The sequence below is a fragment of the Henckelia pumila genome, chromosome 3, assembly GCF_033568475.1.
Source record: "Henckelia pumila isolate YLH828 chromosome 3, ASM3356847v2, whole genome shotgun sequence".
Taxonomy (NCBI): domain Eukaryota; kingdom Viridiplantae; phylum Streptophyta; class Magnoliopsida; order Lamiales; family Gesneriaceae; genus Henckelia; species Henckelia pumila.
This window is the reverse complement of record NC_133122.1, coordinates 49,808,258-49,829,051: the sequence shown is the minus strand read 5'-3', so window position 1 is coordinate 49,829,051 and position 20,794 is coordinate 49,808,258. Positions and strand designations below refer to the sequence as shown.

General features: G+C 35.0%; 3 protein-coding genes across 3 annotated transcripts; 2 read left to right on the top strand and 1 right to left on the bottom strand.

The window, feature by feature from the left end:
• Positions 1-3,927: 3,927 nt before the first annotated feature.
• Positions 3,928-6,876, top strand: LOC140891908 (ATP-dependent RNA helicase eIF4A). Its single transcript, XM_073300599.1, has 8 exons — positions 3,928-4,071; positions 4,236-4,328; positions 4,456-4,504; positions 4,615-4,755; positions 5,020-5,250; positions 6,073-6,112; positions 6,379-6,476; positions 6,641-6,876. Exons 2-8 carry the CDS (start codon positions 4,273-4,275, stop codon positions 6,656-6,658), a joined length of 633 nt encoding a protein of 210 aa, XP_073156700.1. The 5' UTR covers positions 3,928-4,071; positions 4,236-4,272; the 3' UTR covers positions 6,659-6,876.
• Positions 6,877-9,445: 2,569 nt separating this feature from the next.
• Positions 9,446-13,115, top strand: LOC140887459 (uncharacterized membrane protein At3g27390). Its single transcript, XM_073294710.1, has 9 exons — positions 9,446-10,009; positions 10,111-10,219; positions 10,305-10,503; positions 10,606-10,739; positions 11,176-11,464; positions 11,557-11,663; positions 11,753-11,918; positions 12,020-12,468; positions 12,553-13,115. Exons 1-9 carry the CDS (start codon positions 9,925-9,927, stop codon positions 12,785-12,787), a joined length of 1,773 nt encoding a protein of 590 aa, XP_073150811.1. The 5' UTR covers positions 9,446-9,924; the 3' UTR covers positions 12,788-13,115.
• A 2,289-nt stretch (positions 13,116-15,404) lies between these two features.
• Positions 15,405-17,433, bottom strand: LOC140892380 (cyclin-dependent kinase inhibitor 6-like). Its single transcript, XM_073301241.1, has 4 exons — positions 17,011-17,433; positions 16,790-16,836; positions 16,425-16,607; positions 15,405-16,302 (listed from the first exon to the last, which is right to left on the bottom strand). Exons 1-4 carry the CDS (start codon positions 17,338-17,340, stop codon positions 16,227-16,229), a joined length of 636 nt encoding a protein of 211 aa, XP_073157342.1. The 5' UTR covers positions 17,341-17,433; the 3' UTR covers positions 15,405-16,226.
• Positions 17,434-20,794: the final 3,361 nt, after the last annotated feature.

Sequence of the window (20,794 nt, the reverse complement as noted above, 5' to 3'; positions counted from 1 at the left end):
CTCCAAGTATAGAGTAAAGTCTAATATAGTGACAACCAAGCAAATAGTGTAAAGAAGGATTTTGCATAATCAAAGAAAAAGTAAACCCTTTGGGCCTTTGCTCACAAGTTTCAAGTAAGAAGCCGAGTAAAGTGATAAGCCAGGTCGCCTGTTTCAACTTTCAAGCACCTTGCGCCTGTATAATTTTGGGTCTGAGTAATGTAAATGGCATTCATTTAGGGAGCCGGATTTTATAATCTTTTGAGGGAAAAAAAAAGCTGAGTGAAGTACAATAGCCAGTGGGTGGAGCAATGTGCATAGGCTCCATTACTAGTGTTTGGTTTAGTGAATAATGTGTTACTAGTGCTTCTAACTTTTCTGAAACTATTGTTAATTTCTTCATCCTTTTGAGCTTGATTTGTTGGATATAACATACACATTGATTTGTTTAGGCGACCAACTAGTTAGTTGTTACAAAGGAACAAGCACGCACTACAGTTGAATATTCAGAAGATTTTCGGCATAAAATCCTAATTATTTTCGCTCCTCGTGTGGGTTCTTCTCCTAATTTGTTATCTCGCTTAAGCTTAAAATCATCAATGTAGTTACATTATCTTGGAACTACTCAATTTTCTGCGCTGAAATGACGATGGAGAAATATAATATACTGATCGCTATGGATGCATACTAAATAGTGACAGGTGAATGGATGTTAAGATTAATACAATAAAGTACCCTTCAACCCAAGTTTTCAGGGGGTACCATCCTGATGATGTCGATTTTTTACCTCGGGTTCGGTCTAGTAGAATGGATCCTCCAATTCCTTTATAGAGTAAGTCGGGTCGGGTATCAATGAAATCTGCGCAAGCAACAACTAGGTCAAGGGGCGCCGAAAGTGTTTTCGGCGTGACCCCTCCGATGCCTAAGTCAGTGTCTTGAAGGCAGAGAGTATGATTAATGCGAAAACTGAGATATATGAGTGCGTGAATGTAAAAGTGAGAGTGAGTGTTGATGAATAATGAATAGTGAGTAATGAATAATGAATACTGAATGAATACAACCATAACAATACCTGTATTTATAGGGAAAAATAGAATAAGTTACCTAGTCGAATTCTAACATGTTCTGTACTAGGACTCTTCCTCCATTGGATCCTTCTTAAGTTTATCTCTATCTTGTGAATATTTGAAAAGATTCAAGCTTATCTCATATACATCAGAGTCCTACTTGAACTCGAAAAGAATACTTGCGGCCCATTAGAAACAGTCTAGTTCGGCCCATAATGACCAGCTTTGATCAAAGTCCAACATAGCCCAAACTGGGCTGGACCTTGACATTTTGGGCCATATCCGATAAACCCATTATAAACGGGCTCGGGTTGAAATATTTTCTCGAGGTAAAAATAGTACCTCCCGAACTGGTCTAAAAGAAGAATGATTTTAGAGCAAGAGTACATAACTCCGACTAATTTACAATACCATGGAATTCCACTAATGTGGGCCACTGAGGTGGACTTTGAGTGCCAGACCTGCCTGGGCTTTGAATATCACTGACGTGGGCCACTGACGTGGGCTTTTGATGCCGGACCTGCCCGGGCTTTGTAAACCACTGATGTGGGCCACTGACGTGGGCTTTTGATGCCAGACCTGCCTGGGCTTTGTATACCACTGATGTGGGTCACTGACGTGGGCTTTTGATGCCGGACCTGCCCGGGCTTTGTATACCACTGATGTGGGCCACTGACGTGGGCTTTTGATGCCGGACCTGCCCGGACTTTATAAAGTGTTGAACCATAAATTGGGTCTTATTGCTAGATTGCATGCCCGATATGATATAATTGGGCCTTACTGCGAGATTGCATGCCCGATTACATAAAATAACCCAAATAAAAATACAAGAGAAGAGAAGTCCAACAAATTTGATCACAAGAAAACAAACATGTAATTTTGATAGTAGAAGATGCCACAGAATATTATTAATAATGATAATAAATAAAAATTTAATAATTTAATTCAAACATAAAGATGATTGAAATACTTATCTCGTTCATGCGTTGTCGATGACATGACTTCAGATGTATAGCAAGATAATATCTTATATACTTTGATCAAAGGACCGACTTGATGTAGCAAGCGAAAATCGATCTCAACCGTCCAGAATGTGCGTCAAGATGTTCGAAACTCATGATAAAAATTTCAAATAATTTCAACGGTTAGATTTTTCAAAATGACTTTTTCAAGAACATTGCTCAGAAACTATGCAAGCAGATTATGTTGCAGCTCGGCGGTCTGAGACACCTTTCCCCAAGTCCCAAAATTCTGATCACGATCTCCACCGTTTAGATCCTAGAAAACATATTAATAAATATGTCTGCAAAATTTGAACCTGATCCGACGGGTAAATTAATTCTTATGATTTTTGTTAGCTTCTGATGCGCAAGCCATGCGAAAAACACATAGAAGCTGTGCGAGCGAGCAACGTCTGTTCGGCGGTCCAGATCTGATTCTACAAGATACCAATCACAATCTCCACCGTTCAGATCCTAGAAAACATATTAATAAATATGTATGCAAAATTTGAACTTGATCCGACGGTTAAATTAATTCTTATGATTTTTTATAGTTTATGATGCGCAAGCCATGCGAAAAACACATAGAAGCTGTGCGAGCGAGCAACGTCTGTTCGGCGGTCCAGATCTGATTCTACAAGTTACCAATCACGATCTTCACCGTTCAGATCCTAGAAAACATATTAATAAATATGTCTGCAAAATTTGAACCCGATCCGACGGCTCAATTAATTCGTATGATTTTTGCAAGTTTCTGATGCGCAAGCCATGCGAAAAACACATAGAAGCTGTGCGAGCGAGCAACATCTGTTCGGCGGTCCAGATCTGATTCTACAAGATACGAATCACGATCTCCACCGTTCAGATCCTAGAAAACATATTAATAAATATGTATGCAAAATTTGAACCCGATCCGACGGTTCAATTAATTCATATGATTTTTGCAAGTTTCTGATGCGCAAGCCATGCGAAAAACACATAGAAGCTATGCGAGCGAGCAACGTCTGTTCGGAGGTCCAGATCTGATTCTACAAGATACCAATCACGATCTCCACTGTTCAGATCCTAGAAAACATATTAATAAATATGTCTGCAAAATTTGAACCCGATCCGACGGCTCAATTAATTTCAATTATTTTCGCAAGTTTGTGATGTGTAAGCCATGCGAGAATCCGAAATTTGTTTCTTCTCTTGTACTCATCATCTTAACCCTTTGTTTTCAAATTCCCACAGACGGCGCCAATTGATGATGTCGATTTTTTACCTCGGGTTCGGTCTAGTAGAATGGATCCTCCAATTCCTTTATAGAGTAAGTCGGGTCGGGTATCAATGAAATCTGCGCAAGCAACAGTTAGGTCAAGGGGCGCCGAAATTGTTTTCGGCGTGACCCCTCCGATGCCTAAGTCAGTGTCTTGAAGGCAGAGGGTATGATTAATGCGAAAACTGAGAGATATGAGTGCGTGAATGTAAAAGTGAGAGTGAGTGTTGATGAATAATGAATAGTGAGTAATGAATAATGAATACTGAATGAATACAACCATAACAATACCTGTATTTATAGGGAAAAATAAAATAAGTTACCTAGTCGAATTCTAACATGTCCTGTACTAGGACTCTTCCTTCATTGGATCCTTCTTAAGTTTATCTCTATCTTGTGAATATTTGAAAAGATTCAAGCTTATCTCATATATATCAGAGTCCTACTTGAACTCGAAAAGAATATTTGCGGCCCATTAGAAACAGTGTAGTTCAGCCCATAATGACCAGCTTTGATTAAAATATTTTCTCGAGATAACACATCCTATATTATTTAGGGCCTCATTCTGCACTCTGCTCCTGCATGCAATCTCTAACAGAGTTGAGTCAATATTTCTTCTGCACCAATTCTCTCTTTCCTATTCGCCTATCATTTATTATCTTGACAACAGATTATTTAATGGCACTTTATATGAAGTTTTTTGTGGTTGCATTGGCTCAACATTTGAATTCAAGAGCAAATATTCAATCACCAGATAATTTTTAAAGTAAGAAGTTTGGCAAAAATAATCTTATTATAGTTGCAAAAAAAAAAAAAAAAGACATTTTGATCGAAATTCAATTGCAACAAAACTGTCCACGATTTGAGGAAGAATTATATAATTCACGCGATAACAAAGAACGCGACTTTCTTGTTAACTTTGGTGTTCAGTGTTTAGCCCTCCGTCAGTTGATCGAGTGAAGAGAAGATGGATTCCTCGGAATCACCTCTGTCCACCTCTCCTTCGCCGCCGTCTTCTTCAAGGTACCCTTCCACCATTGATCCTCTCACCTTTTTACTGTTTTTTGTTGTTTAATTATTTTTATTCTTGGTGAATTTGAATGAATATGAGCGAATGATCTGAATTAATTAAACTTCTTTGTTTACTCAGCCCGCAGCGCCACTTCTACCTCGCCGTCGACAGGCTTCAATTCAAGATGGTTTTAAATTTATTTTCGAGGAACAATCGAGATGGCAATTTTAGTTTTGATTGGTGTGTGAATTTAACTGGGACTTTTGTTTAGAAAAATGGGCAACTTTTTTGTTACAGGAAACCCTAGTGGATCTTCTGGGGATGGTTGGGCGGCGGCCTTGGCTTCCAATTGTAGTTTGCTGCAGCACACGTGATGAACTCGATGCTGTTTGCTCCAATGTCTCTAATCTTTCCTCGTACGTCAACATTGCTTCATTGGTATGTCTACGCCTTTTCCCATACCCTTTGCTAGTGTTTTGAGCCTGCACTTCGTAACAAATGAAATCTTTTGTTCATTTAAGTCTTTTTGGATATCTGCATTTACTAAATTACTGAAACGAAAGCTAATTACTGTATTTTGTGTGGCCGTACTCTTGATGATGACGTGATTAGTAAAAGGGTAACATCATGCTATTTTAGATTAGTAAAAAGTTTCAATTCTCCTCGAAGTTTTATCAAACTCTTATTATGTTGCAATTGCAGTACAGTGATCTTTCTGAAGTAGAGAGAGCACAGATTCTAGATAACTTCAGACGGGCAACAGGGAGGTGGAATAGAACGGGAAAAGATGAGATGGATAGAGATGAAGGAAAGGAAGAGGAGGGAAAGTCGAATGTGATAGTTGTTACTGATGCCTGCCTTCCGCTCATTGGCTCAGGGGAGTCACATGTTAGTGCTCGCATCCTGATCAATTATGAGCTGCCATCAAAGAAGGTATGTTCTCTGTGAATTGATGGCTTTTTGTGTTTTAATTTAAATGTGGCTCATGTTGAACAGCTGGTTCGACTTTTCAATTTGAAAATTTCTGTGTATGATTGCTATACACAGGGGGGATTAAATTTCAGTTTAACATTGTTACTACGCATATTTACTAATGGTCGGCCACCATTAGAATTCATGTGCTCTAAATTTTCATATGATAGAATATCTTCGAATCCATGTTTTTTTTTAAGGTTCTTCGAATCCAAGTTGCGAAGAGGAAATGCTGAAAAAATTCTGTGTGTAAATAATATATTTTGGGCTCGCACATTTTTAATACATAGCATGAGTTGGTGATGGTTTTGAACCCCTGCACCTATGCAGTGTTGCGGCACTCTTAAACAATACATCTTGAGATTTCTTTGTCAGAATCTTTTTTCCTTGATACTGATCCAACATAAAAGTTCATGACGTGGACTTGTTGAAACAGTTGATTTTATCAAAATTAGTCAATGTGTGGAATATATATTATAAGGAGAATTAGCCCGGATAAAAAGATCAATGAGATAAATATTATTCCCATTATTATGCTATGTTAAGTGTCTGAGCTGGTAAATATGAAATTCAAGTAAATTTAGAATGATGCAGAAAATAATCTATTTATGCATTGATAATGCTCATTAATTAATAACTAATGACTTTGGGATATCCCCTATTGCCAAGTGCCAACCATTGTTTGAAGTTCGGAATAACAGCCATGGACCGTTAAATGTAATGCTTTGAATGCGCTATTTTTAGAATGCCCAATTTTTTGAAATATTGCAATGCATTGAACAGGAGACATATACAAGGCGCATGGCCACATGCTTATCATCAGGTTTGTCTCCAATTCAATTAATATGAATTTTGCTTGCAAGGAAGGAAGAGCAGAGACATAGCAATTGAAAGTATTGAAAAGATATCGATCTTTTTCCTTATATTTGCATTACTTGAATAATCCATGCAAAAGTAGGAGTCCCCCCCCCCCCCCCCCCCCCCCCCCCCCCCCCCCCCCATCTTTTGTAACTGGGTTGTGAAATTCCTCTTAACAGCAAAATATGAGAAAATTTCATTGATGATGCATATTTTCTCATATGTATGTAGATGGAATAGTGATCAACATGGTTGTCGGGGGAGAAGTTGTGACTCTTAAAACCATTGAAGAAAGCAGTGGTCTCGTCATAGCTGAAATGCCTATACATGTATGTGATTATTATATGCCAATTCTTCTCAACAAATTTTTGATGTGGCTATGAAATCATAGACATTATTGCTGAAATTCGTGCGAGCTCGCGGTTTTGATTCAGACTTTTGTCATACATCCCTCTCTAAAATCTATGAACTTAAAAGTGTTTTTGTTGTGCAGATCTTTGAGCTGATGTGAACATGATTATGTTCTCAAGATATACAAGTAAGACTTTCTAAGCTTTCCTTGCCTATGAAATATGGAAGGGCATTCGGGATAGTTTTAGTTTTAGTCATGTAATGTAAAATATCTAATTATGTTCTTCCAGTTGAAACTAGTGACAGTACCAATGTGCAATAAACAACACTACAAAATTTTAAAAAAAGGTTAAATTACTGACCCATAATCTTTAAGATTGGCCATAAATTCTTGATAATATTTAAAACGAGGAATCTGGCCTCCGTGTTTTTTTTTTTAAAAAAAAAAAATTGGTTCTTGAATAATAGGTCATCGTGTTTATGCGATAAATTCGATAGATTTATGTATTTATCTATACTATATATTAAAATGTCCGTCTAACTCCGCCACAACAGGCGGCTTTTTGGGTAAAAAAAAATTATACTTTAAAAAAAAAAATTGGTTCTTGAATAATAGGTCATCGTGTTTATGCGATAAATTCGATAGATTCATGTATTTATCTATGCTATATATTAAGAGGTCCGTCTAACTCCGCCACAACAGGCGGCTTTTTGGGTAAAAAAAAATTATACTATATATTAAGCAAAAGCATCTTAGTTGGTCTTGGTTTGCTCAACCTAAAATTGAAAAAAAAAAAAAAAAAAAAAAAAAAAACTAACTAACTGCATAAAAGTGTCAAATTGCCAAAATAAAAAATAAAAAAAAAATCCCTCATAAAAGTGTCCAATTACAAAAAAATGTATATCATATTAAAATCAAACACTTTAAAAATAAATGTTATATAATATATGCACAACACTTAATATTTATGTATTAAGTTAAACTTGCAATGCGTATATGCTACCGCTAGTATGTATTTGGTGGTAAGTAAGTTAATTGTATAGAATATTGATGAAATACTTTTACCAAATATATAATTAATTAATAACACGTTCTATTATTTTCCCAGCCAAATAATTTATTTAATTTGTTGCTCCCAAATGCGGTCTTAAAGTGAAAGAAATGTATGGCTTGTTACAAGACAAATTCCCTTAATCTGATAATGAAATTTCAGAGTTTGTAAAGACTACTTGCTTTGGCTTTTCACGAACAATAAATTGATAAACTAATACAAACAAAGGCATCATTTGCTTGATATGAGATCATGGATCATATACAAGTAGACTAGTCATTGATAATACAACAATATTATAGTATAAATCGAGTGCATGATACTTCACGTAGGTAAAGACCTCATATTTTCTAAGAATCTTTGGCGAAATATTTGTCTAAACTTGGAATTATATATTATATACTTTTTTTGGGTATCACGATGTCATGCCTTACGTTCACTTCCAAAGTTCCATGGTAACTGATTCATCAAGATATGTTTCTTTTTACTAAGGAACCTTGCACGCACAAGTCAGCAAAACCAATAATTAAATTTAATCATTACTTTGTTATGTGTCAAAGTCAAATAAATAATAAGAAATACAGCCTTGAAGAAAAAAAAGCACACGCATAGATAGATATATGATTAGATTTAATCATTATATATATATAGAAGAAGAAGAACTAATTTTCTTGGAGTAACTTCTAAACTTTCTTCTTCATTTAAAATTTAACAAGGGTGCACTTGGGAGTTGAATTTGAAATTCATGCATTTCATAATAACTTTATTGTTTACAATAAAACAATAGATCATATATTAAATTCACTGCATAATTACTTACACATTAATAATACAAAATATAATGGATTTTAAATGACATCACTGTTAAGTGAAGTTAAAATTCATCATAATTAACATGCAAGATATAGATTTGAAGTTTATTATCAAACTAACAAAAATATATTTGAAATCGATATATTTGAAATCTTTTTATCTAATTGCAACTTAAAAGTTTCTTAGTGGAGTAAAAAAAAATTAAGTAAATTAAAGATTATAACCATTACCATATGGTTACCTTAAAAAATCTGGCGATGGAACACAAATCCATGTCAATATAATTTGTTTTCTATATTCATTTTAGTTGTGTGTTTTCATTATGTTATGCAAGCAAACAAATTTTGTGAATATATAGTTTCTCTTTTTCTAATTTATTGGCTTGGTAAGTGTTAAAGAGGATGAGACCATGAGACCTCTTAAAGTTATTATATATTGGATTCAAAGTTTGAGTTTAAAGAAAGTTTGTTTTGAACTGGATGCAAAAGTGGTTGTGGATGCAATACAATCTTCAAGTCTTGATGCTCGGAATTTGGGTCCATCATGCAAAGCTATAAAAATTTGATTAGATACCAGCACAAGTTTTCAATTATTTATATTAAAAGATAAACGATCGACTATGCTCATACTTTAACAAAAGCATCTCGATTATATGTTAGTTCAGTAACGTGGAGTGAATCTCTAGATAAGTTAACTTTTTGTTGAGTCACTTTTTGTAATAAGCGTTCTTATTAATTTTTTTTTGAAACTTTTTTTTTTTTGAAACTTTCTTATTATTAATATAGTCTTTTGTTGACTTTGGGCCGGGGGAAAAAATATTGGATTTGTCCTTGAACAGTGGAACGGGTATCAAAAGAAAAATGAAAAGCGCGTCTTTTTCTCTTGGTATAATATAATTGTTATTATATTATATTTACCCTTAAAATAATAATATTATTTATTAATTTTGTTATTTGAAAAAAAAAAAAAAAAAAAGGAAAAGAAAAACCTACAAAATAGAAAGCTGCACATGGGCAGCGAGCCAGCGAGGCAATGGCGATTGCCTACTTGAACCGCAATTCTCTGCAAACAAATGGCAGCCAAAAAAGAAAGTTCGATGCTCCCATTTGATATTCAGCCGCCATTTTTGAACCACTCCCCCACCCCCCAAATTTATCCCATCTGTATGTCGGTCAATGCCTCTTTTCCCATTTTTCCTCGTTCCCTGATTTTGTGAAAATAATTCTAATATTTATACCTGTGATGTGAATCTACTTCTTCCTCAAGAACGTATTTTTGATCTTCTAGAAGTAAAACCCAATTCATTTCAAGAAAAAAATTATTGCCACGTCCCATTGAATTTGTCTTTTTTAGAAATATTTATTCGAAACAAACTGGATACAAGAGAAAGGCTCTTCAATCTTGAGCTATAAACCCTTCGATAGGGGTACTGGTGTTTGATTCTGGTCTTGGAACTTCTACTAGAGTTCATCTCTGGTGATTGATTTGGGCTTTCATTTCTGTAAAAATTGTCGGGAGGATTTTGATCTGATTCTGAGGAGTTTCTTGTCTAGCCAGAGACATGCCTCGCAGCTTTAAAGATTGGGGCAAAACAGTCTTGGTGGTTTTTGCATTCTGTGCAGTTCTATTCTTTGGTGCCCTCAAAAGTCCGTTTTTTTTTAAAATATCTTTTCTTGATTTTAACAAATATTTTCCTTAATTTTTTTCATGTGGTGATCAGTTTTGTTCTCTTCTTCGTATGCTGCAGGTCTGATTGTAGGTCCGATTGCTAGTTTGATTCTGATATTGGGAAATTTGGGGGTGATTCTTGCCCTTTTCCCTGCACATGTGGCCTGGACAGTCTACACCCTTTTGAAGTAATAATTGTCTATATTTGACACAGTAATTCGATCATTTTTCCGCATGGGTTTTTGATTTCCTTTAACAAATTGGTGTTAACAGGACAGATAGATTTGACGCGCCACTTAAAGTTGCAGTTTTGTTAGGTTTACCTGCTTTGCTTGCTCTTTGGCTGGGCCTCAGCATAGCTGGCAGTGTTCTTGTGGGATTGGGTTATGGTTTCTTCACTCCGTGGATTGCTTCTTTTGAAGCTTTCAGACTTGATGATAATGAATCCAAGAAATGTGTCCACTGTATTTTGGTACTTGTTTCGTAACTTGCTTACTTCGGTCTTGTTCGTGTCATGATTTGCTTTGAATGTGTATTTGAATTTCGATTTTTTCGTGGCATGTCAAAATTTTAGGATGGAACATGGGGAACTATCAAGGGTAGCTGCACCGTGGTTCGAGATTTTGCTGATGTATGTTATCATTCTTATCCACTCTATCTGAAGGAGTTGAGAGAAAATCCTTCGTCTAGTGAGCTTCAACCTCTTAGGTAATTATTTCTAATTGAAAATTGGGGCATGAATGTTTCGGGGACACTTGATAACAAAATGTGAATCTGCGAGCAGTTTAAATATGGACAGGTTACTCTGTTCATTCTTCCTCTGACAAAATTCTCATTTAATGACGTGCAAGAGACCAATCTGATCATATATTTTACCGCGACGCCATCATAAAATATCTCAAAATTTTGGAGGAAAATTGAAGAAGAGTTTGATGGATTTGTCTCATTAATAATGCCGTAAACCTTTTCATTTTGCTGAAGTTTTGTCATAACTGAAGGAAACATAACATAGTTTACTAAAGAACATAAGTTTGTGGTTGATAAATGAATTGTGAATGCGAGTATAGTATTAACAACTCCTTGCAACGGGACTCTGTCTGATGTTAAGCTTGATTCTCAACAGTCATATGAAATTGTGTTGCAGATTTGTTCATGTGCCAGCATGCATCATCGTTGGCCTCCTCGGGTTGATTGTCGAGATTCCTCTTTACACTGCTATAGCTATAGTAAAGAGTCCTTACATGTTGTTTAAAGGGTGGCATAGGCTGCTACAAGATTTGATCAGTCGTGAAGGTCCATTTCTTGAAACCGCTTGCATTCCCATTGCTGGTTTGACAATCATTATGTGGCCGCTTGTTGTCGTTGGGAGCATCATAATGGCCATATTTTCGAGCTTTTTCATAGGATTGTATGGTTCGGTTATAGTATATCAGGTTAGAATCAAATATTCACAATTTAATCATTCATTAAGATTTTTATGCTAAGTATTGGGTATTTAATATTCATCTCCAAATTTTCAAACCAGGAACGATCCTTCCGGCGAGGCATTGCATATGTGATTGCTATGGTTGCGGAATTCGACGAGTATACAAATGATTGGCTTTATCTCCGTGAAGGGTCGATCCTCCCTAAGTAAGAATTTTTACTAATTTATTTGGTTGAATGAGTGATAGGTCGTTATATTTGCTTGTGAATGCGCTAATGGTCTTTGTCACTAATAGGCCGAGGTACCGGAAGAAAAAAATGCCCAATACTTCCGAATTTTCGGTTGGAAGAAACCATTCTTTACGTGGTTCTGTCCTGACTGAAGCTCCGGCGATTCTTGTTCCGAGCCTGACATCATCAAGATCTGTAAGGGAGGCAATAAAGGAGGTGAAAATGGTGCAGGTATGTAAGAATTTGAAAGATAACTAAATAACTCTCAAGATTCATGAGATTTTGCTACTTCTTTCATCGATGCTTTATGATGAATCCCTTGTTATCCAAAGGTATGGGGAAGCATGATGAAATCTATGGAAGGGATGGGAAAAGAGCTATTGGACAAGGGCGTGTTAACACCAACCGACCTCTCTGAGTGGTTAAAAGCCAAGAATTCACATGAGGCGCCTATCATTGTCGTCGGGTTGCCTTGTTTTTCACTGTTTGATACTCTTCTTTACTCCATAAAAACAGGATCAAACGGTCTTATGTTTACGGACAACACAGAAGTTAACTATCACAATAGACCCCAGGATAGACTGTTGGACTGGTTTTTCCAACCTATAATGGTCCTCAAGGAACAAATCAGAGCGATCAACATGGAAGAAGGCGAGATAAAGTATCTGGAGAAACTTATTCTTTTTGGAAACAATGAACAGCGTTTCAAATCTTGGGAAAATGGGAGTATTGTTCCTAAAGATCCCATCAGAGCCGCTCAAATCGAGGGTCTCAGTCGCAGGTAAAAAAAAAACTATTTTATCATACTTTTTCTGTGTCTGCCCCATCGGTTGCTAACAAAATCTTAAACGACGTTTCTTGGCAGAATGTTGGGGATTGGCAGAAGTTCGACGAAACTACCAACTTACAGAAGGAGATTCCGGCAGGTTGTAAAAGCACTGGTTGCTTATGCCTACGCAAAAGAAGGTTGTGGCTCAAAGGCCGTGGGCTATTCTGGTTCGAGGGATGGATCTAACAGATCATTATCTTCTGCTGCAGCAAAAGAAGGCTCCATCAGATCCATGTCTACCAGATCAATTGCTTCCATCGATATCGTGTAGGTGTAGCAGAAGATTTAAAAGGTCACGACTTTTTTTTTGTTTTGTCATCACTTTCTAAATCTTGAACTATACAGTTCATTTTGTGTGCATACGAATTTTAGCAGGTGCTGTAAGTAAATTTCAGGCATAGGATGAAATGTGGTTGGAGAAATGTAGTTCTTGAAATTTTTTCTTGTTTTGTTTGAATAACGCACATAAATGTATACTGACACACACACACAAGACCCGATTTTAGGAGCCTTGATTGATTGATTATCTAAGAAACTTGTATTGTGGTAAGAATTATATTTGGAGTAGATTCACTAATTCACATGTTTCATTATTATTATTATTATTATTATTATTATTATTATTATTATTATTATTATTATTATTATTATTCTAGTATGTAGTATATATCATAAATAAACATTACATTATTGGTTTCTACTAGAACTCAGGAAAAGTCCAAACTCTTGGAGCCGCTATTTTCCAAAACTGGAAGAGATTCCAATAAAGAAAGAAAGCATTAAATAAAAGTTTGATTAGTTAACCTCAATGGGATCCCAAATCACCAAGTATTCCACTCCGTCGACTCATCTGCTCATCTTCTTCCACTTTCAATTTCTTTTTGTGCCAAAAAATTGTTTGGAATAGAGTGCTTGTTCATTAATTATTCAAAAATTTATATCGATTTACATTTGTAATATTGTTGAGACAGTTCTACCCATTCATATATAGAATGATAATTTTAATATGAAAAATAATATTTCTTGAAGGATGGAGGAAATTTGTTTTAAAAAATTAACTTTTGAGACAGTTGCACAAAAGTTTGTGTATTTTAAATAACAAAAAACAAATGCTTTCACTCTTTAGAAAATTGCGATTGTGATATTAATTCGCTTGCCAAACATGGGCACCAAAAGGAGTTTAACTTAGGGTTGGCAATATTCCGATTAGGGATGCCTAACACTATTTATGAGCATGCAGTTTTGCAAGAACAAATGAGTGGATAAGTTACTTAATGGGATTAATTAATAAAATAATCGGGATGATTAGTTGTCACGATAATTACATCCTGAAACAAAGATTCTTGGAATTACTTTTTACCCTTTTATCCCTCTCTGTCCTAATCATTACAACCCAGACATACCTTCCCCTAGCTAGCCAAATCCCAATAAAACCCACTACACACTCATATGTGATGCAAAAAAGATTACTAAAAATCTCTGAAAACCTTACCCTTTAAAATTATACTGTTTGTCGGTGGGAACAAAGACAACCAAAAGCCAGTGAGGTATTAATTTAAAGATTTGTTTATGATACTGCTATTTTTTGTTTAGTTTTAGATAGTTAATAATTTTTTTTAAAAAAAAATTCAAATGCGATATGCAATATCTTTTGAAAGCCACACAGAGAGTATTGCTCTCAATGTAGACAGACAAAACTCTAATTAATACTAAAAAAGTTGCATTTTCATCTTCTTCGGATAAACATCAAACAAATTAATCTCATTCTCACCCAAAGTTTAAAAAAACCCAAGTGAAATTGGTGGCGACCTAGCTATTTATTTATATGATGCCTATGCCCCACCACTAGTCTTTCAATTTCATTAAGGGAAACCAAGGACCACTACCCCTCCATACCCACCTATTCTTGTTCCATTTCCTTTGTGAAAAAAGAAACTATCTCTATCACATCTCTCTGTCTCCCTCTTTAACCAACATCGCTTCCTAATTCAATGTCACATTTTCACCATTCCATGCTTTTTTCAATGTGTTGATTTTGGCATTTAATTTATAAGAGATTAATCATTAGCTCATGAAAACAAAAGCCTCCCGAGAAATACAGATGGAACATATTAATCGAAAAAAAAGAATATATAGTTCTAAGAATTAACACGCATGTTGTAACTAGAAAAATGGAAATGGGCAGTAGGTTCTGTAAGCAATGGAGCTAGACTTAATTCGTGTTACACATGCACGTTTTCATGCAAATATATATATATATATGTATATATATATATATATAAGAAAAGAATAAGAGTAATAATTAATTTCACTGGCTCGTTTGTACTTGGTAATGAACTGATGTGGGGTTTAACAAAAAAGCCAAAGGAAGGAGCTACTAAGCTAAGTTTGAGTAAAATCAAAAAAAAAAAGAAAAAAGAAAAGAAAGCCAAAAATAATTATGACTCCGTGCACCACACTTATATATACATGTACGTAGAAAATCATAATTCCAAGTTCCAACATTTGTAAATATGATGCATCCACATTCTACTTTCTTTCTCTTTTTTCTTTCCCCGATCATCAAATAAGTTTCAATACAATTTTCCTTAATGAATAATTTTACCTCATCACTAGCTTTTCCAAAATAATCATGAGGATTTACGTATCGATCACCAAAAATATATATTGTTAATATAAATATTAAAATTCTTTTATATATATAGTATTGAAATAATCACTAACCAAAAAAACAAAAACCTGTTTGATTAATTTGCCGTGAGGAAATGAGGATATTTTTTCCCCCCCTTGCCAGATTAGGTCCAGAAACACACACACAAAAAACACAGCCACATGGGCGGGTGATATCGGCTTAATTTTCCGGATCTGGAGCACATGTCCGTAGCTTACACGGCAAGCACTGTTGTTCTGTAGCTTTGTACCACTATATACCAAATATCAACATCACATGCCATTAATTCCTCTCCCCCTCACACTCCTATATCCCAAACTCTAAGCTCACACTATTATTCGTACGTATATTTCACTTCTTTTTTTTTTCCAAGTCACCTGTAAATCATTGGCAACAAGCAGAAAATGGGACGAGGGTAATTGACATTAAGTACAAGGCCTAAAAAAATTATATATTCAAGGAAAATCATGTGCAATCCAACGGACGCATATGGCCAGTAGATAATATCGTTGTAAAAATCTTGAATTTATTGAGTTCTTGGTTCAATCCTTGTTTGGAATCACTTCTAAGTGCAAGAAATTAAATAATAACGATCAAGAAAGGAAACCTAGTGATTATGAGAGAAGAATGAGCTTTTATTTTCAATGTTAATACAAGGGATTAGATTTCCAATCCATGGCACAACCAAGTTTAATTCAAATCGTGAGACTAAATAATTAATATGCTTCTTACACTTGAGAAAGAGGATCTAGAATCTTGATCAATTTCTTGTTGATCTCTAAAGTTACACTAATGACAGAACTCAGAATTAAGAAATGATAACATAAAGAAGAAGCTAGCTAGCTAGCTGGTAACTGTACATCCCAGCTAACTGAACTGAACTACGCACAAATTAAATCTACAGAAGAAATCGTAGGACCCTTAGTTCTTGATTAAGCTTTTAATTAGTGGAAGTCGGATCAACCCATACATACTGATCTTGATTACCTTAATTAACCGATCGATTTCACTGAAGAAACCCACGATTTCTTCTCCATTTTCAAGGCTTTACCAGAATCCGAACCCATTCGTAGCGCCCCTCTAATGGCTCGTCCTTCAATATGTCATAGTTATACCTACATTCACAAATTATTGGCAATTTCCATCGAATTAATTCATTAGCTACGCCATGGTTTGTGGGTGGGGCGGGGCGGAGGAGGGGGAGAGAGAGACACACAGAGAGAGAGAGGGAGATTACTTGTCCATGAATTGTTTATGGAGTTTCGTTTCAGCAGCAGAAAAGAATTCTTCGAGTTCAACCTCGGACGGCATTTTCTCCGCTGATATGGAGCGTCGGCGAAAATTGGGGTCGCATGGCATCGCGGTAGACTCCAGCTCGCCTAACTCAGCTCGAACCTCGCTAGATGGGGTCGTTTCTCTCCTGAAAGAAGATGTAACTTAAGGGAAAAAAGAATCTAACAGTACGACCACTTCTGCGCATGGAAGTGAGTGAAGGTGAGAGAGTGGAACTGTACGTGGAAGAAATCAAAGAGGGAATGATTCGATCACTTGAAGATTTAAATATTAAATTAAATCAAAAACTTATATCATGTAATTAATTACCTCTCCTCTAAATTGCCACCTGATGTAGCCAAAAACTCCTCATTCTCCTGTGTGTATAGGAAAAAGGAGTTCAAAATTGGGAACGAACTCGTGTATTAAATTCTGAAGAACAATTAAAGCTCTAAGACTATGTTAATTCAGCCGTCCGTAACTTCCAGAGAAATTAATAAGCATGAGATCGTATAGAATTTTCAACTCCTCATTCAAAATTAAATACATACCTCCAGATCTACGAAATCCGTACTCCCCTTGGCCAGCTGACTCGATCCGTTGCTTGAGCAACAAGATGCCAGACCATGATCGGAACCACTGCTGTCGCATGTCGACTCTCCCGAATTCTCCGCCGGAACCACCGCTAAAAGCCGCGTTTCGAGCCGCACTAAGGATTCCGTCATCTCCGATCCTCCTAATCCAATTCTCCTCCTCTTCTTCTCCAGCACCGCCTGCTCAGCTGTCGAAGTTCGAGCCACCTTCGCGCCAATCTGCGGCGCCGCCTTCTCCACCACCGCCTCTCTGGAACGCTTGCAGCACTTGCTCGTATACCTCCCCATGGCAGAAAAAACTTTGCGCGTAGCAGAATTTTGCAATGTTGGAGAATTATTATCTTTTTTGGTGGTGTTATAAAAAGGTTTTAGAGAGAGAGTGGGTGGGTAGCGATGATGGTGATAATCATCACATCATGATCATCATCATCATGATGATGATGGGTGAGTTGAGAATTCCTTTTCAACGGTTCAGATTTGTTTCTATTTTGGCGTGGGCTCAAACTCCGTTACCGTCAACTGGATTTTCTGACGTTCACCGTTACGCGGATCTGGCATGCAATTTTAGCCAATGCAAATTTGCAACGTGTAATTAACATTTAATTAGTGGACTAATTAATACCAAACATTGTCCAAACATCTTAATTTATCCTATAAATTAAATAAATTAATAATTGTCCAAGTTATTTTAAAGTCCGATTTATTGATGTTTTCGACTCTATATTTCTGATTTGGAAATTATATTTTACGAAATCGAACTCGACTAGAGTCTAGACCGAACTATGAACAGCAACCCTTAGCTAAATACAGACATAATATGAATTTAATTTGTTGTAAAGTTGGAGAAGTGTGTTGATTATCGTGGTGAAATCACACGGATGCAGTGTTTTGGTACTTTAAACGACATTTTTACTTACTATAAAAGCATGATAATCGTTTCTTTTTGGAAAATTACAAAGTTAACCTTGTCGCCTAAGTTGTCAATATAAATTATATAATAATCTTGCACACGACTTGCCAGATCACATACCCACTTTACATAATTCATATTAACGTATATATATAATATATGGTTTTCGACTTTTATATCAGAACAAAAATATTCTTACGAGAGATCCATTTAATAGTGAATATATATTGCACATATATATATGGCCAAATTAAGGTTTAATTAGTAGATTTTTTTTTTGACCCCAATTAGTAGATATTTAAAATGGATAATTTTTATGTTAAAAAATTGCATGTGTTTGACCTCCTTTTGTAGAGTTGTTATTTATAATTGGTGTGGATATTAACTTTGGTGCGTTGTTGAAATATTTGCACACAGGGGAAAGGCCAAAATTTAAAGCAGAGGGAAAAGAAACTTAGGATTTGAAATGTCTCTCTTTTCTCGCTTTTCTCCACAGCGGAAAGAAACAAGAAAGCAAAAATAAAAGCCTACTTTTTTAATTACTACCTTTTCCCGGCCCCCTAATTTATCATTGTATTTTGATCTTAAATTAAATGGCGGGAAAATGAAGGCATCAGCCACAGCTAACTTCAAGTATCGCTAATGCATGGCCCTCCAACTTCTTCGTTGCTTCGTTCGATACGTATGTATAGTCGCGCACGGTTCATGTCATTAATGGGGTGATATATATATATTATCTCGTGTTAATTTAATATTTACACGACGAAAGTTGTAGTTATGATCGATTATATCTCTATATATCTTATCAAAACCAAACAATGCGTGTATCGCATTATTATTGAGTCCTTTGAAAACAAGTTTATTATAAATTCAATCAAGTAACAACATGCTTGTATATATAATATATGAAGACGATCCATTTGATATATGGTACGTACGAAGACATGGCATGCAAGTCCATTTATTTTAGGGCCATAAAGGCATGCACAGACCCGTTAGGTGAGTAATCATGGCGGGCACATCACTCGCAAGAATGAATGAATATCAACTTGTCGTCACTTTCAATATTTTAATTTAATACATATTAAAATTATATTATATATATATATAATTTTGATCCTTACATTTTAGAGATGCACGAAATTCATGAGCGACTGCTAAAAATAATATTGTATTTTAGCAAATTTTCTAAGGATCGCTTATACACACTACTGTGTTTTAGCAGTGACTCACGAATTTTTTTTTTCTGCAAACTAGAATGTATGTCAGAGATCAAAATTATATATATGTGTGTGTATTACACACTTCTCAATCAATATATACCTACATATATATAATTGGCATGCATGCGGCCCAAATTTATTAATCAATTTCCATGTCAATATATATTTTGTGCTGGAATTTTTTTATTACACAAGTAGATTATATGAAAACATGTGGGATATGTATTTGCTAAGAAATTTACATGAAATTTTGATTTGTGCATCTAATTATATTTATTAAATTTTTATATATATATATATATATATATATATATATATATATATAGTGTATGTGGGGCTGAATTCATTTTCTTTTCGCCGATCAAAGTAGATAACATGCATGTTGATTGTACATCTCTAGACAACTTGGATTATCAGACTTTAATAGAAATAAATGATGTTGTCACGTTGTCAACCTCTAATTATTCCTAGCCCGCTTTCAAATTCTTTCGATATCGATCAATATCGCTTATGTACAATGGTGGAGCCAAAGATTATTAATTTATTCGAGTTAATATTTTAAACTCTAAAATTCTTTCATTTTTTTGATTTAAATTGAACTCCAAACTAATATGAAATTAATTCAAAAATGAAATATATTAATGTGTGGCTCCACCACTGCTCATGTATTTAACATATAGATTGAGTTCAAACTGAGCTAGCTCTAAGAGTACTATCCAAAAGTTAAATCTAATGATCTTTATTTTATCACATTAATTAACACCGTAAACATTAATATTATGTATGTTCTAGGATATGAAATACACGATTTGGGTATATAGTAACAAAAGATATGTTTAACTATGCATCTATGGTATAGAAAAACCCTAAAGTTCTATTATTATTATTATTATTATTATTATTATTATTATTATTATTATTATTATTATTATTATTTTAAGAAGGTACGTAAGCAAGCAAGCAATCTTTTTTTCACCATGCACCCATTAGTTTTCACCATTTAAAATGATGAGATTCCCGTACGGGTAAAGGGAAAGCAACAGCAACTGAGAGGCAAGTGATTGCTTAGGAATTACTAAACATGCAAGATTGTTTTTAAATAAAAGGCAAACATACATTGACATTATGATGTTAAATCACACCTAAAATAATTAAAAAGCGATCATTAGATTCCTTCCATATATTAATATATTATAATATTATATTATGAGAATTGACAAAGGCATTTGGACACTAATGATCGTTAGGGAACGGAAAACTATAAAGAATCATTAATTATTATTATCTGTAATAATAATACCAAGAGTCACATCAACACACAAGCAAATAAACATAAGTTTAAAAATAATTATGCTAGATCGTACATAGGATATATATATATATATATATATATATATATATATATATGAGTAATTTTCAGCTGTCCAACCATTTCTGTCCAACTCGTTCTCGACCACTAAAACCCACTATCGGGTTTTAATTGTTTTTAAAAAAAAAAATTCGTATCACTAAAACCCATTACCGAGTTTTAGTTATCGGGGATGAGTTGGGCATCATTGGTTGGGCAATTGAAAATTTATATATATATATAGTTTTGCTATGCTGTCCA